Raw genomic sequence first — 23,682 nt, 5'->3', positions numbered from 1 at the left:
GGGACAACTCCCTGTGTTAAGTTGCTGTGCCGGTTTGTCTGGCTGAAATAGCCTCAGGATGATAGGTGGGAACACTGCCTGAGTCACGGGTTAACGAATCCAGTTGGGAGAATAGACAACGCGCCAACAGTACATGAGCACCGACAGGGAGGGGCACCAGAGACACCAAAGGAAGGCTTGAAACAATTGCCCTAATTTGAGTCCGAGTTTGCAGAAGTTCGGAAATAAAAGACACACTTCTCTCTCAGAGTTGCAAAGACAACCTTGTTAATTAATTAGTTAATTTCCATCAGATAACCCAAGCACAAGATGTGAAAACAATTCTGCACTCATATTGCAGCTAAAGATGTCGCTGCGATTTTCAGCAAAATAGTTTCACTGCGTTTTCTTAAAGAGCATTATCGCACCTCATTGCACAACACGGAAAGGAGATTCTCGCCCTTCTTTGCGGAAGGGTAGGAAGTCCCCAACACTGCATGGGGTTCACAAAGACTGTTTTAATCTTGTATTTATTGCCCATGTGACCGAGGTTCACATTGAGGGGTAAACATTAGTCAGGACACCAAGAGATGCCTACCAATGGAGGGGAGCCGGACGCAATTTGTTCTCGCTTACACACTCTCCACATGTTACTCTGCACCGAATTCTCGAAAAGCACTGGTCTGGGACGAATGATATCTCCTGTCGCCCCCCGGGTCCGCCAACTGCAAAGTTGCCCAAACATACAGTGTCGAGGTGCCCGAAGTATAACCTCAGATAATCGGTCCATCAGGATTTAACCCCATTATTTACCACAGTATGCAGCTACCGGCAGCGATTAGCGGATCCAATATCTACAAATCCATGTGCCCACTTGTTTAAGCACTGGAAGCAAGAGAGCTATTGGCGAATGCTGCTGATGCGCTAAAGATAACCCCCATCCCAACACTGGAAAGCACAGAATGACCCTCACTGATAGACTCTAATACTGTGAGCTGCTCTCTCCATTTACATTCATCATATCCACTGCAGTTGCTGGCCTCTCAAACAGCTCCTTCACAGGGACCGTTTCAAGGCCCTTGGAGTCTCCCAGCCCCACATCCAGCTGATGATCTACAAGTTGGGGACGGAGCTGCTACCCAAAGCCACTCATTGTTGCTGACTCCAGGTTGGCCAGCGGCTGGAACTGCAGGAACCAGGTGTTGCTGCACCGCAAAGGGACAGGTTGGAACCCGTGGCAAAGGGCGGTGACCGGCTCCTCCCCTCTCTCGGTTTCTCCATTCCCATTGCTGTTATCTGACACCCTGACCGAGCCTCGATCCACACAGCCCATAAAAGCAGCTGGGAGCGCCCTCAGTCCCAGCAGCCGTTCAGTTTCGGACTCCGGGTTCTCTCAAACAACCTCAACATGTCTCGTTCGAGTTTCTCCTACAGGTCCTCAAGCGGCAGCGTCAGAGGATTGGGCGGAATAGGAGGCAGATTATCCTCCGCACGGATTGTGGGCAGCAGCGGGACTGCCTTCCCCATACAGGGGAGAGCACAGAGTTTGATCCTAAGTCAATCACGGAGAATAGCGGCACCGCTCCACAGGAGCTCAGGTTATGGGGGGAGTTCGGGGTTTAGCAGCGGCTTCTCGGGGGCGCTGATCCAGAAATCCACTAACATTGACCTCAGCAGCCCTCTCCCTCAAAATGACACCAGCCTGCAGAGTGTCCGCTTGGAGGAGAGCAGACAGATCAAGGGGCTCAACAACCAGTTTGTCAAATTCATTGACCAGGTAAAGTTCAGAGCTATCCAGGCGGCCGTGTTTGGAAGCCAGTGTTCTGTGCCTTTTCTCAATGACTTGGTGTGTCTCCAGAAATGTGTGTTCTCACTTTGCAGCCGATTCAGTTCCAACGTAACTGTGTCTTCATTTTACACCGGCAGGTTCGTTACCTGGAACAGATCAATAAGAAACTGGAGGTCAAACTGAATCTCCTGAAAGAACAAGGAGAATACAAATCCAACATCGACAGCATGTTCCAGACTTACATCGACAACCTGAAAAGACAACTGGAAACACTGGGGCAGGAGAAACTCAGGTTCGAGGCCGATCTTGTCCAAATGCAAGGTCTGGTTGAAGACTTCAAGGGCAAGTAAGTGCGCTGCTGCTGAATTTGGGCAAGTTTTGGTTCCTATCCCTTGTCGTGTCTGAACGAGACAAAGTCCCAGGTTGACATTAGGACCACTTTGACAGATTGATCAGGAGCTGGCAAAATGGCACCTGGAGAAATAACCCTCAGGATAGTCATGTAGACTAAACTGCAGGAGTGAGGGGAAATGGCTGTACTCGTCCCCGTCACATTAGTGGCAGCTGAGTCCGCTGTTTTCCCACTGGGATCCAGCTGGTTGCCGCATTTGGCATCAGTCGCACTGCGTTGTGGAGATGGAAACATCAGTCAGCGCCCCGGTCCCTGTAGAGTCACTTTTCCGGGACAGGGAAGTGTCCGAGTGTGGGCATCTGGGCTGCGGACCACAGGACGGAGCAAGTATCTGGGTCTGGAGGAGCTGTTTGCTGAACGAATCTGTTGTAAAGGTGGAGGAGCCTCCCAGAGCTGTGAAGGTCAGGGAGAGGGATGAGTGAATTGGGGTAATGGGGTGGGGTGGGCAGTTAGTGGGTTTGGTAAACTCGGGCTGCAGGGAAAGGTGATTATCTGGATAGATATTTGATAAATAGACAATGTAATGTCAACTGGGCAGTAAGATTGATTTCCACAGGATTCTCAGTAAAATAATCTGCTTCATTCCAGATACGAAGATGAAATTAACAAGCGCACGGAAATGGAGAATGAGTTTGTCCTGGTCAAGAAGGTGAGCTGACTATATATATATATATATATATCTGTCTGCAGGCCGAAAGCAAACGGCTCTCTTGAGAGAGTTTTTCAAAGTACTTTGTCCTTCTCCTCTTTAGGACGTGGATGACTCCTACATGAGCAAAGTAGAGCTGGAAGCTAAACTGGAAAGCCTCACCGACGAAATCGACTTCCTGCGATCAATCTTTGAAGAGGTAACAATGTGACATGGCCCACAATTGTCCTCTGCTGTTTAATCTAATCCAGTGTAATCCAATGCAGATCGAACGCTTCCAATCACTTTTCAATCTTTTCTCCCGCCGATCTTTAGGAAATCCGTGAGCTGCAGGCACAGATTCAGAACACATCTGTCAGCGTGCAACTGGACAGTGGACCCAAACTGGACATCGAACAACTCATTGCTGAAGCCAAAATTCAGTATGAAAACATGGCCAATCAGAGCCGTAAAGAAGCGGAGATTTGGAAACAGACTAAGGTTAAGATCCCAATCCTCATGTCCCACATGGATTGATAGATCTGCAGTCGATGCTGAAGTGTGAAATCTTTTGCTAACTCCGTGTCAATGTTTCGTTGTAGATGCAGGAACTGAGCATGTCGTCTGGACAATATGGGGATGAGCTCCGTGTGACCAAGGATGAGATTAAACAGATGAATCAGCGTATCCGTGCACTGAATAATGATATTGAGAGCCTGAGAAACGAGGTAGGCAAAGAAGTGAAAGCAACATGATAATGGGAACAAGTGAATAATTGTTGTGAATGGCGCTTTGTCTTTCTGGGTGTGTCTCATTCTCTTCCCCCGTCCTACCCCATCCAAAACAACAATTGGACAAGAAGTGGTGGCGGGATCAGTGCAATCTTGCCTATTTCTGCCAGTCTTGCTCTCTCACTGATGGTAACTTTTCGATAATGGTAAGGAACCATTCCAATGTGAATCCCTTGCCAGCCTGCAGTGCACACGACACTGCTGTTCCCAATTCATTGTCATGATGCTACCAGCAAACACATCTTCCCTTGACCCCCTTCCTTTCCCGAGGACTCGTTTGAGCGCTGTTCTGATGCACAAAGTGTCGATGGAACTGACCATGTGAATATTTGTGTTACTTAGCGTCTCAAACTGGAGGCTTTAATCAAAGAAGCCGAGGAACGCGGCGAGCTGTCACTCAGAGGTGCGAAGGATAGAATTGAAGACCTGAAAACTGCCCTGGCCAATGCACAACAACAGCTGATGAAACAAGTCCAGGAATATGAGGCGCTGCTGCAAGTCAAGTTATATCTGGATGTTGAAATTTCCACCTATAGGTCTCTGCTGGAGGGAGAGGAGGAAAGGTAGGATATGGGGCAGTTACAAACTCCAGCCATCACACTGAGCACAGTGCATCATTTTCTCTAGTGGCAGACTACAATCTGTACTTGTGCTTTATTGTTATCTGTGAATGGAATGAAGTGCAGGAACTCAGAGTGCCAGGGTATTCTACAAGAACTTTGGTTTAAAAGTGGCTTGGTATCTAAGGAGACACAAACATCACACTCACTCTCAGAATGAATCCCTGGCCTGTGACTCATTCTTTCTTTCATAGAGATAAACCAGTAAAGCTCTCCTGATGGCTCACTGGGTGTGGGCATTGTGGAACTGAGCTATACTGAGCAGAAGCTGAACCAGATCAGTGGTTGAGGCATTCAGTTGTGCTGTGGGTCCCAAGCAATGGGGGGTAAAAGCAGCCCTGGAGCCTGTTCTTGATGGCTATACAGTGTGTTCTGCTTGAAGTTCTGGATCTCCCTGCTCCATGACCAAATGGCCTGTTGGCATTTGCTGCCTGTGGCCATACATGAAGAGTGGGCACTTTGGGCAAGGGTCTGGAGGGTGACCGTGCCCATTCGACACTGAACCCCAGCAGATGCCGGTGTTCCTGGGAGATGGAGAAAATTGGTCAACTCAAGAGAAATCTGACTGTAAATATGCTGCAAGTACCTGCTGTAATGTGATTGTGTTTCCATTATCAACAGGATGATAAGTGGGGTAAAAACCCTTAACATCCAGCAAGTACAGAGCCAAGGTAAGAGAATTCCTAATTCCTAGTTTGAAGTAAGAATTCCGGGAGCAAGAGCTAGAAATCCAAAACAAAAATGTGAAATTCTGTAATTTTCATTTGTTGAGAAGCGAATAGACAGGTTGTTATTTCAACTCCCAGTGTGTGTGTTCTGAAGAAGGATCTATACAGTGCTTCCCAACCCTTAACCTCTCTTTGTTCAGTTCCCAGAGGCTGATAGAATGGCTTTGTATTTCCATATTTCAGATCTCACTTTAGTCATACATAAGTGTAAATAATGTCTCTGTGTTTAACAATGATATCAATAAGTGTTCAATGTAAGTACTTCTATTACTGCTGACTACACAACTTGTTCTCCTGACCCCCATGCTGGCTGATAATGTTTAATGATTCCTTCTCCTCTAGTACTGTCCCCCTCCAGTTCAAATGAGCCACCATCACCCCTCAACACATAAATCCCTCATTTCACCCTGTGTTCCTGCAAACTGCTGACCCATCTCCAACCTTGCTTTTCTCTTAAAGTCCTTGAATGTGTTGTTGCCTCCCAAAGCAGTGTCCATCTATTCTGCAACTCTATGCTCGATCCTCTTTAATCAGCGTTCTGCCATTCTAAAAGCACAGAAACAGTCCTTATCTAAGTCACAAAAGACATCCAATGTGACTGTGACCACAGTAACATATATCTCTCATCCTTTTCTATCTGTCTGCAGCCATAGACATGTTTGACCACAGCAGTGCTCCTCCAGTACCTCTTTTGCTTTGTCCACTGGTTGGTCCTGTGATTTAACATGGTGATGACCAAAGCCATTACCTTTGATCGCAGCCACAAGCTATGTTCGCTATTCAAGAAATGCACCTCCTCCATGGCCACTGCCTGAGGCTGAACCAGATATTCGCAACCTTGGTGTCGGACTGGACCCTGAGCTCTGCTTCTGAACCCATAGCCACTCCAACACCAAGACCACCCACTTCCATCTCCGTAATATCATCTTTCTCCACAACTGCCTCAGCTCATTGAATGCTGAAAACAAAACTCTTGCCTTTGTCACTTCCAGACTCAAATATTCCAATGTTCTCATGGCCAGCATCCCAAACCCCATCCTCCTTAAACTCCAGCTCATTCAAAGTTCTGCTGCCCATAGCCTAACATGCTCCAAGTCCTGTTCACCCTTTGTGCTCATCGATCTACACTTGCTCCGAATCAGGCAATGCCTTGAACTGATAATTCTCATCCTTGTGCTCAAGTTCCTCCAGGGCATCATTCCTTTCCATCTCTGTAACTTCTTCCAGCTCTACAATGCCCTGAGATCTCTGTGCCCCTGCAGTACTGGCCTCTTCCACATTCCTGATTTACATCATCCCACCAGGGGCAGCCACACTTTCAGTAACCAAGACTCAAAATTTAGGAATTCCCTCCCTGAACCACTCCTCCTCTCTACCTCTCTGCCTCCTCCTTTAAGAGCTACATGTTTGAGCGAGCTTTTCATCACCATCCTCAAATGTGGCTTGGTGTCAAATATTTGTTTGATAAAGGACCTGACAAGCACCTTGGGACATTTTACTGTGTTAAATGTGCTATATAAATGCAAATTACTCTTCTTGTTGTACTTGTTCTTTGAATTACTAATGTCCTTTAGGGAAGGAAATCGGCCATCCTTACCATGTCACTCCAGACCCACAGCAATGTGGTTGACTCTTAAATGCCTTCAGCAATGGCCAAGCAAGCCACTCAGTTCAAGGGCAGTTAGGGATGGGCAGTGATGCCCACATCCCATGAAAGAATAAAGAAAAGAAAGTGTGAGACCCAGAGTATAAGACGGTGTTTTGTTTTTCCTCTTTTACAGGTAATTTTCAGCAGTTCCGTGACTTGAGTAGCGGATTAGAAAGTTCTCTCGGTTTAGGAGGCTCTGGTAGTGGCAGAAGTAGCCAAACGGTGATTGTGAAATCAGTGGAGCAAAGCCGTGGTGGTGGATATCTTTCTTCATATTGAATCATCGAGGGATAAACTAATGCCAACGGAGTCTCTTACCAGCCCACTGAGTTGATTGTCAGAGCTCTATTTCCTCTTATTTCCTGCATCTTTTAAAATGGGAAATATCCCAAAGTTTTCGGTGCTCAACTCTGTCTATTGTTTTGTATCGGGGATCTGCATTTTATGACATTCCTGTGAAATGAATAAACTTCAAATCAATAAATCCGGACTGCTTTTTATTTCAGCACAATATGAAGTTAGTGGAAGAAAGAAGTTCCATCTGTTCTTTTGAAATTTAAGATCTTTCAATTTTTATAACATTAAGTTTGGAGCAATGTTGTGAAACATAGAAAGAGTAGTTTATGTATTCCACATAAGGAACACAGCACACCATCATTGAAACCAGTCAGTGCATGATATGGATACAGCAAAGTTTAGCAACAATTCAAATAATTCTCCTCCAGCAATCATATCACTTTTTCTATCAGCTGAGAATACAAGCACTGGACATAGGTTATATTGGAATCTCCACAATGGAGTTTGCATATCATAAAGGCAGGCCACCTCATAGCTATGTGATAGCGGGAGATATGTTGGGTTAGAACACTTGTCCTGGGCTATGTGTTGAAATATAGGCCAGAGTGATTAGGGAAAGTAGCCTCCATCTATTGAGTGTAAGTGTTGTACAGAAATTGATTTTGTGCAGTCTCTAACCCATTCCCAGTTAGTGTGGGACTACAGTACGATGTGGTCCCTAATTTGTAGAGCAGTCTCATTCCGAGAGGTCACAGGATAGCTCGCGTGGGGAATGGTAAGATACCATACTGATGTAATAATGCCTTTGGAACTGAGGCATATTTCTGGACCCAAGAAGAGGAGCTCTTGTCTGGACCACATTGTGCTTCCCAAACTCAATTGGACTTGTTCAACATTGAATTTGCAATCAAAATGGAAAGTGTTCCATTCCTTAGCAGTACAGCTGTTTAGGTTAACCTACAGTAAAACTTAGGATCCAGAAGGAATGCTTCTGTGAAAAGACAAATGTCCCTCTGATGTAATAAGAACAATATAATAATTTGAGTATTGCTGTAAAAAGAGACATGCAGTCAAAGCTTTCCATCTTGCACTCATCAGGACAGAATCGCAACATACCAAATTTGAAAGGGAACAAAAGGAGTCTACTTGCCAACCAATCAACATCCTTTTTTTCATGCAGGGGATATTGTTGTTTCCTTTGGAGACTCTGCACCCTCTCCAAGGCCAATATTTCCTTCCTGAAGTTCAATCCCTAAAACCCGACACAATGTTCTAAATGGAAAGCAAAATACTGTGGATGCTGGAGATCTGAAATAAAAACAAAGTGCTGTAAAAACTCAGCAGCTCTGGCAGCATCTGTGGAGAGAGAAACAGAATTCAGAGTCATATTGGTGTTGAAATGTTAATTCTGTTTCTCTCTCCACAGTTGATGCCAGCCCTGCAGAATTTTTCCAGCACTTTCTGTGACAATATTCTAAATTTTGTCTTATCACAGGTAATATAACTTCTATCCCTTTGTATTCCAGCACTCTTGTGAGAGAGGCCAACATTACATTCACTTTTCCAATCATTATTTCCACATGCCCACTTTTAGCTTTTAGTAATTGACAAGAGGTAGGAGACTCATAAACATACATAATTCATAGTTCAAAGATGCATTTAGCACCCCAATGCAATCTTACTGGTATTACACAGGTCAGAAAGGTCAAGCACTGTCACGATTGGGTGCTAACTGATTAGTGCATTGAAACTAAAGGGGACCCAATCTATACAAAGCTGCAACACCCACAAGTGTCTCTTTTCACTTCATATGCTAGGCTATGATTCTGTGATCACTGTTTAAGCTGGACTGTGTTTTTGACATTCCTTGAAAACTAACAAGAATCTGTCCATGGACACCGCACTTGATTGGAGTGGAGAGGAGGAGGAGGAGGAGAAGGAAAAAGAGCACCAGCAGCAATGGCATCCTGTAGGAGGTATTGCAGGAAGGCTGCTGGAAAATGCAGCACCAGAGGGGCAGGCACTCAGCAGGCCTTGCCCAGCTCCCACTGTGTACAGAAAGAGACTCAGTTTCCTTCAGCTGTCCAAGGAGCAGTGCTTCAGGAGGCTACCATTGTCAAGGCAGCTGGTCACAGACCTCTGCCACCTCACCCTATGGGGAGATGTTGGTGTAGTGGTAACATCTTTGGGCTAGTGATTCAGAAGCCCAAGTACACGCTCTGGGGCCATGTGTTCAAATCCCACCATAACAGCTGGTGGAATTTAAATTCAATTAAAAAAAATCTCAAATATAAAGCTAAGCTCAGTCTTGTCGACTGTGACAGGTATTATTGATTGCTGTAAAATCCCATCTTGTTCACTAATGCTGATTAGGAAGGGAAATCTACCATCCTTGCCTTGTCTGGCTGACATGTGATTTTGGAACAACAGAAATGTGATTGAGTCTTAACTGCCGTCTGAAATGGTGTGGCAGGGCAGTTAGGGGTGGGCAACAACTGCTGGCCTTGCCAGCGATGTCCAGATCCTGTGAAAAAATAAATGTTATAAAGTGACAGGAAAGTAAAACAATTGTACCCAACAGGTTAAGGCTACTGAAACAACGATGTGAACTGAACTCTGACAAGTCTCCAGCACCTGATGGACTTCATCCGAGATTATTCAAAGAATTGGCTGCTGAGATAGTTGATGCATTGGTTGTGATTTTCCCTTGATTCTGGAAAGGTCCCATCAGATTGGAAAATAGGAAGTACAACTCCTCTGTTCAAGGAAGGTGGAAAGCTGGACACTACAGGCCAGTTAGTCGGACATCTGTCATGGGGAAAAAGTCAGAATTTATTATTAAGGAGGTTATAGCAGGGCACTTAGAAAATTGTATTTTAGTTCCTTGGGGAAGGAACATGAATTGGAACGTAGGAAAAACAGAGGAATATAGAAGGTGGAGGAGAATATTTGGTTCTTTCAAACCTGCTCTGCCATTTAACTTGATCGTGGCTGATCTTTTACCTCAACACCATTTTCCTGTATTGTCCCTGTATCCTTTGATGTCATTGGTATCTCGAAATCTATCCACCTGTGTTTTGAACATACTCAATGACTGAGCCTCCACAGCTCTCTAGGGCAGGGAGTTACAAAGATTCACCACCCTCTGAGTGAAGAAATTCCTCCTCATCTCGGTCTTAAATGGCCTACCTCATATTCTGAGACTGTGTGGCCTGGTTCCAGACCCCCCCCAATCAAGGGAAATATCGTTCCTGCATCCACCCTGTTGACCTCTGTAAGAATTTTGTACCTTCAATGTACCTTCTGCCCCAATAATTTCTCCAGCTATCCTTTTTTGCCAATATTAATTTCTTATAGCTCCTCAATCTCATTGGTCCCTTGGCTCCCCAATGTTTCAGGGAGTCTTTTTGTATCTTCCTCTGTGAAGACAGACACAAAGTAACTGTTTAGTTTCTCTGCCATTTCCTTATTCCCCATTATAAATTCTCTACTCTCTGCCTGTAATGGGCCCACATTTACCTTTACTCACTTTTCCTTGTTACACACCTATAGATGCTTTTACACTCCATGTTATGTTCCTCGCTTACTTTCATAATTTATTTTCATTTTATTATCAATTTCTTGGTTCTCCTTTGCTGAATTTTAAAATGCTACTAACCCTCAGGCTTACTATTTTTTTTGGCAACTTTATAAGCCTCTTCCCCTGATCTCATAGAATCCTTAACTTGTCTTTTTAGCCATGGTTGGATCACTTTTCCTGCTGGTTTTTTGTGCCATAAAGGAATGTAAATTTGTTGCAAACCATGTATTAATTCTTTAAATGCTAGTCATTGTCTGTCTACCATCATACCTTTTAATGTAGTTCCCCAGGCTACTTCAGCCAACTTGCCCCTCATTCCATCGTCGTTTCCTTTGTTCAGATCAAAGGCCCTAGTTTTGGAATGAAAGGCATATTATGGTTACCCTTCCCTGAAGGCTCCTTTACAACGAGATTATCAATTAGCCCTTGCTCATTGCACAATACTAGATCTAAAATAGCCCATTCTCATTATTTCCTGTGAGACCCTACATTTTAATTTAGCCCTTCGCTGCTCATATCCTGTAGGCAGAATCTCCTTCCTAGTCCTACTTATGTCATTGGTACCTACATGGTCCATGACCACTGGATCCTCTTCCCGCCACTGCAAGTTCCTCTCCAGCCCAGAGCAGAGGTCCTGAACCCTGGCACCTGACAGACAACAGAGCCTTCTAGACTCTCGCTCTCAGCTGGAGGGAATTGTGTCTGTCCCCCTAAATAAACTGTCCCCTACTACCCCTGCATTGTTCTTAGCTCCTCCCGCTGAATGGCTCCATGTACCATGTTTTTATGATCAGTTTGCTCACCCACCCTGCATTCCCACACTTGTCCATTCAGATTGCAAGCACCTTGAACCTGTTGGACAATTTCAAGTGTTGAGGCTCTTCCACTTCTACTGTCCTGATCTCCTTACCTGCCTCACTTGCAGTCACAGCTTCCTGTCACTGAACAAAACACAAGAGCCTATCATAAGGGTCATGGCCACTTCCAGAAACAAAGTGTCAAGGTAACATATCCCCCTCCCTGCTCTGTTGCAGTGTCTGCAGCTCAGCCTCCAGTTCAGTGACTCTGAGCCAAAGCTCCTCAAGCTGCTCACAGATACTGCAAAGTATCTTTGTCCTGGATCACACTGGCATTCAGGGGCACCCACATCCTGCAGTCGCAGCACATCACATGCGGTGCCATCTTTATTATATCTTAATAAAGTAACTAATTAATTATTTGCTTAATTAAATTTGGATGAAATTCATGCATCCTCTCACCCCACTTACTGTACTAATTTAAAACTTCGTAATCTAATAAATGCTATCAGTTCAGAATTAAAGAGATAATGGATTCACTACTTCCCTTCTGCTAGAGTCTCTAAACTAATTATGAGGTGGGTATTTTAGGCATATTTAAAAGTTTCATTTTCTAAATTCCAGCTCTATACAGACAGTCCCTCACAGCAGTTGCTCACTAACAAATAGACTTGTGGCTTTCCTCTGAGGTCACTGTTTGAATACTTTTTTCCTCAAACTCAGTGTTTGCTGGAAGCTGAAGCTGTATTCCTCCAAAGGTAACAAGCAGGTCCACCTCTTTGCCGCTGCTTCTCCCCACTCCATCTGTGTAAGTGGCTTCTCAATGAAGCCTTTCTCTTCACAGCCTCACTCTCCTTGCTGAAGTCTCGCTCTTTACAGCACCACTCTCCTCACTGAAGTCTTACTTTTCATACCCCGCTCTCCTCACTGAACTCTTGCTCTTTATACTCCTACAACATGTATAAAGGGGAAACTGTAGATGTGGTGCATAGGGATTTCCAAAGGGCATTTGATACGGTGCTATGTCAAAGGTTACCACACAAAGTAAGAGCTGATGGTGTAGGTGGTAACATACTAGCATGGATAGAGGATTGGTTAGTTAACAGGAAGCAGAGAGTAGGTATAAATAGGTCATTTACAGGTTAGCAAGCTGTAATCAATGGAGTGCCACAGGGATCAGTGCTGGGGCCTCAACTATTTACAACCTAGAAAAATGACTTGGATGAAAGGATTGAAAGTAGGGTGGCTAAATTTGCTGATGACACAAAGATGTCAGTAAGATGGAGAGTAACTAGTGAGGAGGATGTAAGGAGCCTGCAAAGGGATATAGGTAGGTTATGTGAGTGGGCAAAGATTTGGCAGATGGAGTATAATGTGGGAAAATGTGGAGCTGTTCACTTTGGTGAGAAGTATAGAAGAGCAGCATATGATTTAAATGGAGAGAGATTGCACAACCCTGAGGTACCGAGGGATCTGGGTATCCTGCTACATGAATCACAAAATGTTAGCATGCAGGTACAGCAAGTGATTAGGAAGGTAAATGGAATTTTGTTATTTATTGCAAGGGGAATGTCATAGGAAATTAGTGATGTTTTGCTGTAGTCGAACAGGCTGTTGGTGACATCACATCTGGTTTTGGACTCCTTACTTAAGAAAGGAAATAATTGTGTTAAAAACCGTTCCAAGAAGATGACTCGAATCATTCCTGGGTTGAGGAGCTTATCTTATGAGGAAAGGTTAAACATGTTGGGACAGTATCCTTTGGAGGTTAGAAGAATGAGAGGTAATCTTACTGAAACATTTACGATCTTGAAGGGGTTGACAGAGTGGTTATGAGAGAGACTGGAACTAGGGGCACAGTTTAAAAATGAGAAATCTCTCATTTAATGATGAGGAGGCCTTTTTTTCTCTCAGAGAGTTGTTAATCTATGAAATTCTGTTCTCTGGATAGCAGTGGAGACAGAATCAGTGAATATTTTTAAGACTGAGATAGACTAATTCTTGATTGACAAGGGAGTCAAAGGGCATAAGGAAGTCGGGTTAAGGCCACAATCAGATCAGCCATGAACTTATCAAATGGTGGAGCAGCCCTGAGCGGCTGAATGGCCTACTCCTGCTCCTAGGTCTGTTTGTATGCTTATATGAAGTGATAAGAAAACAGGGCCTGACACTGAAGCTGCCAGTGTGCAGTAGATGGTAGCTGATTTGGCAGGAGGTTTACCTGGATGCTTGTGGAGCTGACTTCAGGAAGGACACTAGCGTTTTTTTGACAGACCTCCCATTGAAACCTGCTGAGTAATCAGTTCAGGATGAAGCATTGGCAGACAATGTGCCAAGGACCTGTCTTTGGGCAGAGCACTCATGAATGAATTAAATTCCTACAATACTACATGCAACCAGTTTGCAGGGATTAGGAATATTGCTTCTCCCAATTATCCATGCACAATATAGTCAGTTTGGATTGATCAAAAATGGGCACTCTCTTCCATTTCAATCCTTTCTTTGAAAAATATTTATTCCCCGAATTTCGCAATCTTAAACTTCACTCTGGATGCAAAAATACGGACCGGGGACCCAGGTGAGTTTCCACATTCAAACAGCTGGTGGAGCCCTTGGGACACAGCAGCCAGGGACTGCAATGTTCGTGAACAGTGGATTCTTTCAATGGGCTCTCACACTCTTCTGCTATTTATATTCTGTCAACCTGAAAGAGCGCAAAACCAGATTATTCCTCAAACGCTTTTTGCCTAGACACCTTGTTTACAGGCAACAAACTTAAAATTATATATATATATTTCTGGGCCAGCATTTATTGCCCATCCCTAATTGCCCTTGTGAAGGTGTTGGTGAGCTGCCTTCTTGAACCGCTGCAGTCCATGTAATGTAGCTATACCCACAGTGCTGTTAGGGAGGGAGTTCCAGGATTTTGACCCAGTGACAGTGAAGGAACGGCGATATATTTCCAAGTCAGGATGGTGAGTGAATTGGAGGGGACATTCTAGGTGGTGGCGTTCCCATGTGTCTGCTGCCCTTGTCGTTCTAGATGGTTGTGGTTGTGGGTTTAGAAGATGCTGTCTAAGGAGCCTTGCTGAATTCCTGCAGTGTATCTTGTAGATGGTACACACTGCTGCTACTGTGCGTCAGTGGAGGAAGGAGTGAATGTTTGTAGATGTGGTGCCAGTCAAGCGGGATGCTTGCCCTGGAGGATGTCAAGCTTCTTGGGCATTGTGGGAGTTGCACCCATCCAGGCAAGTGGGGAGTATTACATCACACTCCTGACTTGTGCCTTGTAGACGGTGCACAAGCTTTGGGAAGTCAGGAGGTGAGTTACTCATCGTTGGATTCCTAGCCTCTGACCTGCTCTTGTAGCCAGAGTATTTATATGGCTGGTCCAGTTCAGTTTCTGGCCACTGGTAACCAACAGGATGTTGATATGGGGAATTCAGTGATTGTAGTATTATTGAAAGTCAAGGGGTGATGGTTAGATTCTCTCTTGTTGCAGATGGTCATTGCCTGGCTATTGTGTGGCACGACTGTTACTCACTACTGATCAGCCCAAGCCTGGATATTTTCCAGGCCTTGCAGCAATTGGACATGCTCTGCTTCAGTATCTGAGGAGTCATGAATGGTGCTGAACATTGTGCAGTCATCAGCAAACATCCCCACTTCTGACCTTCTGATGGGAGGAAGGTCATTGATGAAGCAGCTGAAGATGGTTAGCCTGAGGGCACTACCCTGAGGAACTCCTGCAGTGATGTCCTGGAGCTGAGATGACTGACATCCAACAACCACAACCATCTTCCTTTGTGCTAGGTATGACTCCAACCAGTGGAGAGTTTTCCCAGTTTTGCTCGGGTTCCTTGATGCTACACTTGGTCAAATGCAGCCTTGATGTCAACGGCAGTCAGTCTCAGCTCAGCTTGGGAGTTCAGCTCATTTGTCCATGTTTGAACCAAGGCTGTAATGAGGTCAGGAACTGAGTGGCCCTGGCGGAACCCAAACTGGGCGTCAGTGAGCAGGTTATTGCTAATCAAGTGCCACTTGATAGCACAGTTGATGATACATTCCATTACTTGACTGATGACAGAGAGTCAACAGTTGGGGCGGTAATTGGCCGGGTTGGATTTGTCCTGCTTTTTTTGTATCGGATATACCTGGCCAATTCTCAACATAGCCGGGTAGATGTCAGTGGTGTAGCTGTACAGTTTGGCTAGGGGTGTGGCAAGTTCTGGAGCATAGGTCTTCTGGATTATTGTTGGAATATTGTCAGGGCCCTTTGCCTTTGCTCTATCCAGTGCCTTCTGCTATCTCCTGATATCACGTGGACTGAATGGAATTGGCTGGAGATTGGCGTCTGTGATGTTGGGCACCTCCGGAGGAGGACAAGATGGATGATTCACTAGGCACTTCAGGCTGAAGATTGTGGCAAATGCTTCAGCCTTATCTTATGCACTGATATGCTGGGCTTCTCATTGAGGATGGGGATATTTGTGGAGCCTCCTCCTCCAGTGAGTTGTTTAATTGTCCACCACCATTCATGACTGGATATGGCAGGACTGCAGAGCTTAGATCTGATCCATTGGTTATGGGACCGCTTAGCTCGGTCTTTCACTTGCTGCTTATGCTATTTGGCATACAAGTTGTCCTGTGTGAAAGCTTCACCAAGTTGACAGCTCATTTTTAGGTATGTCTGGTGCTGCTCCTGGCATGCCCTGTATTCTTCAATGAATCAGGGTTGATCCCCTGGCTTGATAGTAATGATAGAGTGGGGGATATGCCAGGCTTGAGGTTACAGATTGTGTTCAAATACAATTCTGCTGCTGCTGATGGCCTATAGCACCCCATGGATGCCCAGTCTTGAGTTGCTAGATCTGTTCGAAATCTACCCCATTTAGCATGGTGGTAGTGCTACACAACACTATGGAGGGTATCCTCAATGTGAAGATGGGACTTTGTCTCCACAACGGCTGTGAGGTGGTCACTCCTACTGATACTGTCATGGACAGATGCATCTGCGGCAAGCAGGTTGATGAGGACAAGGTCAAGAATGTTTTTCCTTCTTGTTGGTTCACTCACCACATGCCGCAGGCCCAGTCTAGCGGCTATGACCTTTAGGACTCAGCCAGCTCAGACTGTAGTGGTGCTACTGAGCCACTCTTGGTGATGGACATTGAAGTCCCCTACCCAGAGTGCATTCTGCGCCTTTGCCACCCTCAGTGTCCCGATGTTTCAAAAGACGATAGTCAGGCATCGTTTGACATGGAGCCACACTAAGGAGACCTCAGGGTAGAGGAACAGAAGCTCAGTCAAAGAGGTAGCCTGTAAAAAATTCAGTCAGTGATGGGGTGGATAAAGTGGGCAATGTCCAAGGGGCTAGAGATAACATGGGATTGGACGATCACAGTGTTGAAGGGATCTGTACAGTGTCACCTCTCACACAGTCTCCCCTGTGTTGTTCTGCACTGAATTCTTCAAATGTCTTCAGCTTTGAAGCTGGTCAGGTCTCCAAAGCAAATGAGCTACTTGTAAAAGGAGCAGGTAGAGGCACCCCAACCTTACCTCCAATACTGGAAAGCACAGAATGATCCTCACTGATAGACTCTAATACTGTGAGCTGCTCTCTCCATTTACATACATCATATCCACTGCAGTGGTTGTCTTCTCAAACAGCTCCTTCACAGGACAAAAACAGAATTACCTGGAAAAACTCAGCAGGTCTGGCAGCATCTGGCTGCCAGACCTGCTGAGCTTTTCCAGGTAATTCTGTTTTTGTTTTGGATTTCCAGCATCCGCAGTTTTTTGTTTTTATTTTTAGCTCCTTCACAGGGACCGTTTCAAGGCTCTTGGAGTCTCCCAGCCCCACATCCAGCTGATGATCTACAAGTTGGGGACGGAGCTGCTACCCAAAGCCACTCATTGTTGCTGACTCCAGGTTGGCCAGCGGCTGGAACTGCAGGAACCAGGTGTTGCTGCACCGCAAAGGGACAGGTTGGAACCCGTGGCAAAGGGCGGTGACCGGCTCCTCCCCTCTCTCGGTTTCTCCATTCCCATTGCTGTTATCTGACACCCTGACCGAGCCTCGATCCACACAGCCCATAAAAGCAGCTGGGAGCGCCCTCAGTCCCAGCAGCCGTTCAGTTTCGGACTCCGGGTTCTCTCAAACAACCTCAACATGTCTCGTTCGAGTTTCTCCTACAGGTCCTCAAGCGGCAGCGTCAGAGGATTGGGCGGAATAGGAGGCAGATTATCCTCCGCACGGATTGTGGGCAGCAGCGGGACTGCCTTCCCCATACAGGGGAGAGCACAGAGTTTGATCCTAAGTCAATCACGGAGAATAGCGGCACCGCTCCACAGGAGCTCAGGTTATGGGGGGAGTTCGGGGTTTAGCAGCGGCTTCTCGGGGGCGCTGATCCAGAAATCCACTAACATTGACCTCAGCAGCCCTCTCCCTCAAAATGACACCAGCCTGCAGAGTGTCCGCTTGGAGGAGAGCAGACAGATCAAGGGGCTCAACAACCAGTTTGTCAAATTCATTGACCAGGTAAAGTTCAGAGCTATCCAGGCGGCCGTGTTTGGAAGCCAGTGTTCTGTGCCTTTTCTCAATGACTTGGTGTGTCTCCAGAAATGTGTGTTCTCACTTTGCAGCCGATTCAGTTCCAACGTAACTGTGTCTTCATTTTACACCGGCAGGTTCGTTACCTGGAACAGATCAATAAGAAACTGGAGGTCAAACTGAATCTCCTGAAAGAACAAGGAGAATACAAATCCAACATCGACAGCATGTTCCAGACTTACATCGACAACCTGAAAAGACAACTGGAAACACTGGGGCAGGAGAAACTCAGGTTCGAGGCCGATCTTGTCCAAATGCAAGGTCTGGTTGAAGACTTCAAGGGCAAGTAAGTGCGCTGCTGCTGAATTTGGGCAAGTTTTGGTTCCTATCCCTTGTCGTGTCTGAACGAGACAAAGTCCCAGGTTGACATTAGGACCACTTTGACAGATTGATCAGGAGCTGGCAAAATGGCACCTGGAGAAATAACCCTCAGGATAGTCATGTAGACTAAACTGCAGGAGTGAGGGGAAATGGCTGTACTCGTCCCCGTCACATTAGTGGCAGCTGAGTCCGCTGTTTTCCCACTGGGATCCAGCTGGTTGCCGCATTTGGCATCAGTCGCACTGCGTTGTGGAGATGGAAACATCAGTCAGCGCCCCGGTCCCTGTAGAGTCACTTTTCCGGGACAGGGAAGTGTCCGAGTGTGGGCATCTGGGCTGCGGACCACAGGACGGAGCAAGTATCTGGGTCTGGAGGAGCTGTTTGCTGAACGAATCTGTTGTAAAGGTGGAGGAGCCTCCCAGAGCTGTGAAGGTCAGGGAGAGGGATGAGTGAATTGGGGTAATGGGGTGGGGTGGGCAGTTAGTGGGTTTGGTAAACTCGGGCTGCAGGGAAAGGTGATTATCTGGATAGATATTTGATAAATAGACAATGTAATGTCAACTGGGCAGTAAGATTGATTTCCACAGGATTCTCAGTAAAATAATCTGCTTCATTCCAGATACGAAGATGAAATTAACAAGCGCACGGAAATGGAGAATGAGTTTGTCCTGGTCAAGAAGGTGAGCTGACTATATATATATATATATATATCTGTCTGCAGGCCGAAAGCAAACGGCTCTCTTGAGAGAGTTTTTCAAAGTACTTTGTCCTTCTCCTCTTTAGGACGTGGATGACTCCTACATGAGCAAAGTAGAGCTGGAAGCTAAACTGGAAAGCCTCACCGACGAAATCGACTTCCTGCGATCAATCTTTGAAGAGGTAACAATGTGACATGGCCCACAATTGTCCTCTGCTGTTTAATCTAATCCAGTGTAATCCAATGCAGCTCGAACGCTTCCAATCACTTTTCAATCTTTTCTCCCGCCGATCTTTAGGAAATCCGTGAGCTGCAGGCACAGATTCAGAACACATCTGTCAGCGTGCAACTGGACAGTGGACCCAAACTGGACATCGAACAACTCATTGCTGAAGCCAAAATTCAGTATGAAAACATGGCCAATCAGAGCCGTAAAGAAGCGGAGATTTGGAAACAGACTAAGGTTAAGATCCCAATCCTCATGTCCCACATTGATTGATAGATCTGCAGTCGATGCTGAAGTGTGAAATCTTTTGCTAACTCCTTGTCAATGTTTCGTTGTAGATGCAGGAACTGAGCATGTCGTCTGGACAATATGGGGATGAGCTCCGTGTGACCAAGGATGAGATTAAACAGATGAATCAGCGTATCCGTGCACTGAATAATGATATTGAGAGCCTGAGAAACGAGGTAGGCAAAGAAGTGAAAGCAACATGATAATGGGAACAAGTGAATAATTGTTGTGAATGGCGCTTTGTCTTTCTGGGTGTGTCTCATTCTCTCCCCCGTCCTACCCCATCCAAAACAACAATTGGACAAGAAGTGGTGGCGGGATCAGTGCAATCTTGCCTATTTCTGCCAGTCTTGCTCTCTCACTGATGGTAACTTTTCGATAATGGTAAGGAACCATTCCAATGTGAATCCCTTGCCAGCCTGCAGTGCACACGACACTGCTGTTCCCAATTCATTGTCATGATGCTACCAGCAAACACATCTTCCCTTGACCCCCTTCCTTTCCAGAGGACTCGTTTGAGCGCTGTTCTGATGCACAAAGTGTCGATGGAACTGACCATGTGAATATTTGTGTTACTTAGCGTCTCAAACTGGAGGCTTTAATCAAAGAAGCCGAGGAACGCGGCGAGCTGTCACTCAGAGGTGCGAAGGATAGAATTGAAGACCTGAAAACTGCCCTGGCCAATGCACAACAACAGCTGATGAAACAAGTCCAGGAATATGAGGCGCTGCTGCAAGTCAAGTTATATCTGGATGTTGAAATTTCCACCTATAGGTCTCTGCTGGAGGGAGAGGAGGAAAGGTAGGATATGGGGCAGTTACAAACTCCAGCCATCACACTGAGCACAGTGCATCATTTTCTCTAGTGGCAGACTACAATCTGTACTTGTGCTTTATTGTTATCTGTGAATGGAATGAAGTGCAGGAACTCAGAGTGCCAGGGTATTCTACAAGAACTTCGGTTTAAAAGTGGCTTGTTATCTAAGGAGACACAAACATCACCCTCACTCTCAGAATGAATCCCTGGCCTGTGACTCATTCTTTCTTTCATAGAGATAAACCGGTAAAGCTCTACTGATAGCTCACTGGGTGTGGGCATTGTGGAACTGAGCTATACCGAGCAGAAGCTGAACCAGATCAGTGGTTGAGGCATTCAGTTGGGCTGTGGGTCCCAAGCAATGGGGGGTAAAAGCAGCCCTGGAGCCTGTTCCTGATGGCTATACAGTGTGTTCTGCTTGAAGTTCTGGATCTCCCTGCCCCATGACCAAATGGCCTGTTGGCATTTGCTGCCTGTGGCCATACATGAAGAGTGGGCACTTTGGGCGAGGGTCTGGAGGGTGACCGTGCCCATTCGACACTGAACCCCAGCAGATGCCGGTATTCCTGGGAGAGGGAGAAAATTGGTCAACTCAAGAGAAATCTGACTGTAAATATGCTGCAAGTACCTGCTGTAATGTGATTGTGTTTCCATTATCAACAGGATGATAAGTGGGGTAAAAACCCTTAACATCCAGCAAGTACAGAGCCAAGGTAAGAGAATTCCTAATTCCTAGTTTGAAGTAAGAATTCCGGGAGCAAGAGCTAGAAATCCAAAACAAAAATGTGAAATTCTGTAATTTTCATTTGTTGAGAAGCGAATAGACAGGTTGTTATTTCAACTCCCAGTGTGAGTGTTCTGAAGAAGGATCTATACAGTGCTTCCCGAACCTTAACCTCTCTTTGTTCAGTTCCCAGAGGCTGATAGAATGGCTTTGTATTTCCATATTTCAGATCTCACTTTAGTCATACATATGTGTAAATAATGTCTCTGTGTTTAACAATGATATCAATAAGTGTTCAATGTAAGTACTTCTATTACTGCTGACTACACAACTTGTTCTCCTGACCCCCATGCTGGCTGATAATGTTTAATGATTCCTTCTCCTCTAGTACTTTCCCCCTCCAGTTCAAATGAGGCACCATCAGCCCCCACCACTTAAATCCCAAATTCGTCCTTTGTTACTGCAAACTGCTGACCTATCTCCAACCTTGCTTTTCTCTTAACGTCCTTGAATGTGTTATTTCCTCCCAAAGCAGTGTCCATCTCTTCTGCAACTCTATGCTCAATCATCCTTAATCAGCTTTCTGCCCCTCTAAAAGCACAGAAGCAGTCCTTATCCAAGTCACAAAAGACATTGAATGTGACTGTGACCACAGTAACATATATCTCCTCATCCTTTTCTATCTGTCTGCAGCCATAGACATGTTTGACCCCAGCAGTGTTCCTCCAGTTCCTCTTTTGCTTTGTCCACTGGTTGGGCCTGTGATTTAACATGGCGATAACCAAAGCCATTACCTTTGATCACAGCCACAAGCTACGTTTGGTATTCAAGAAATGCACCTCCTCCATCTCCACTGCCTGAGGCTGAACCAGATATTTGCAACCTTGGTGTCGGACTGGACCCTGAGCTCTGCTTCTGAACCCATAGCCACTCCAACACCAAGACCACCCACTTCCATCTCCATAATATCATCATTCTCCACAACTGCCTCAGCTCATCGAATGCTGAAGACCACACTCATGTCTTTGTCACTTCCGGATGCAAATATTCCAATGTTCTCATGGCCAGCAACCCAAAACCCAACCTCCTTAAACACCAGCTCATCCAAAGTTCTGCTGCCCATAGCCTAACCTGCACCAAGTCCTGTTCACCCTTTGTGCTCACGATCTACACTTGCTCCGAACCTGGCAACGCCTTGAACTGATAATTCTCATCCTTGTGCTCAGGTTCCTCCAGGGTATGATCCCTTTCTGTCTCTGTAACTAGCTCTACAATGCTCTGAGATCTCTGTGCTCCTGCAGTACTGGCCTCTTCCACATCTCCAATTTACATCACCCCACCAGGGGCAGCCACACTCTCAGTAACCAAGACTCAAAGTTTAGGAATTCCCTCCCTGAACCACTCCTCCTCTCTACCTCTCTGCCTCCTCCTTTAAGAGCTACATGTTTGAGCGAGCTTTTCATCACCATCCTCATATGTGGCTTGGTGTCAAATATTTGTTTGATAAAGGTCCTGGAAAGCAACTTGTGACATTTTACTGTGTTAAATCTGCTATATAAATGCAAAGTACTCTTCTTGCTGCACTTGTTCTTTGAATTACTAATTCATCCTTTAGGGAAGGATATCGGCCATCCTTACCAAGCCAGGCCTAAATGTCACTCCAGACCCACAGCAATGTGGTTGACTCTTAACTGCCTTCAGCAATGGCCAAGCAAGCCACTCAGTTCAAGGGCAGTTAGGGATGGGCAGTGATGCCCACATCCCATGAAAGAATAAAGAAAAGAAAGTGTGAGACCCAGAGTATAAGACGGTATTTTGTTTTTCCTCTTTTACAGGTAATTTTCAGCAGTTCCATGACTTGAGTAGTGGATTAGAAAGTTCTCTCGGTTTAGGAGGCTCTGGTAGTGGCAGAAGTAGCCAAGCGGTTATTGTGAAGTCAGTGGAGCAAAGCCGTGGTGGATATCTTTCTTCATATTGAATCATCGAGGGATAAACTAATGCCAGCGGAGTTTCTTACCAGCCCACTGAGTTGATTGTCAGAGCTCTATTTCCTCTACACATTGCCTTTTGTTCAGTAATGAGCAACTTTTGATTAACTTCACGTCTGGTATTTGGAACACCTTCATTAACCCATTCACTTTACACAGTTAAATGACATGAAACTGACATCTTAACCAGTGCACACAGGAAATTCAACCTGCTTAAAGTCAATAGTTTGGGTCTGTGGCAAAGTGGTCAGGAAAGTTTCACTCTTATTTCTTGGATCCTTTAAAATGGGAAATATCCCAAAGTTTTCAGTGCTCAACTCTCTTTCAATACTATCTACCATTTTGTATCGGGGATCTGCCTTTTATGACATTCCTGTTATATGAATAAACTTCTAATCAATAAATCCGGACTGCTTTTTATTTCAGCACAATATGTAATGGAAAAAAGATGTCAAATTTATGGTCTTCCAATTTCTATAACATTAAGTTTGGAGCAATGTTGTGAAACGTAGAAGGACTAGGAACACAGCACACCATCATTGAAACCAGTCAGTGCATGATATGGATACAGCAAAGTTTAGCAACAATTCAAATAATTTAACTGCACCTCCTTCTCTTCCAGCAATCATATCACTTTTTTTATCAGCTCAGAATACAAGCACTGAACATAGGTTATATTGGAATCTCCACAATGGAGTTTGTATATCATAAAGGCAGGCTACCTCATAGCTATGTGATAG

At 45.4% G+C, this 23,682-nt stretch overlaps 2 protein-coding genes across 2 annotated transcripts; both read left to right on the top strand.

The window, feature by feature from the left end:
• Window positions 1-1,319: 1,319 nt before the first annotated feature.
• On the top strand, window positions 1,320-7,079 carry LOC121273223 (keratin, type II cytoskeletal 8-like). Its single transcript, XM_041180239.1, has 9 exons — window positions 1,320-1,756; window positions 1,906-2,114; window positions 2,769-2,829; window positions 2,933-3,028; window positions 3,145-3,309; window positions 3,411-3,536; window positions 3,942-4,162; window positions 4,841-4,890; window positions 6,729-7,079. The coding sequence occupies exons 1-9, from the start codon at window positions 1,388-1,390 to the stop codon at window positions 6,872-6,874; spliced, it is 1,443 nt and encodes a 480-aa protein (XP_041036173.1). The 5' UTR covers window positions 1,320-1,387; the 3' UTR covers window positions 6,875-7,079.
• Window positions 7,080-17,375: 10,296 nt separating this feature from the next.
• LOC121273226 (keratin, type II cytoskeletal 8-like) lies at window positions 17,376-23,346 on the top strand. The gene is made up of 9 exons (XM_041180242.1): window positions 17,376-17,810; window positions 17,960-18,168; window positions 18,823-18,883; window positions 18,987-19,082; window positions 19,199-19,363; window positions 19,465-19,590; window positions 19,995-20,215; window positions 20,894-20,943; window positions 22,790-23,346. Exons 1-9 carry the CDS (start codon window positions 17,442-17,444, stop codon window positions 22,930-22,932), a joined length of 1,440 nt encoding a protein of 479 aa, XP_041036176.1. The 5' UTR covers window positions 17,376-17,441; the 3' UTR covers window positions 22,933-23,346.
• Window positions 23,347-23,682: the final 336 nt, after the last annotated feature.

Source organism: Carcharodon carcharias, chromosome X, assembly GCF_017639515.1.
Source record: "Carcharodon carcharias isolate sCarCar2 chromosome X, sCarCar2.pri, whole genome shotgun sequence".
NCBI classification, from domain to species: Eukaryota; Metazoa; Chordata; class Chondrichthyes; order Lamniformes; family Lamnidae; genus Carcharodon; species Carcharodon carcharias.
Note: the sequence above shows the minus strand (reverse complement) of the source record. Positions and strands in the feature narration are given on the sequence as shown.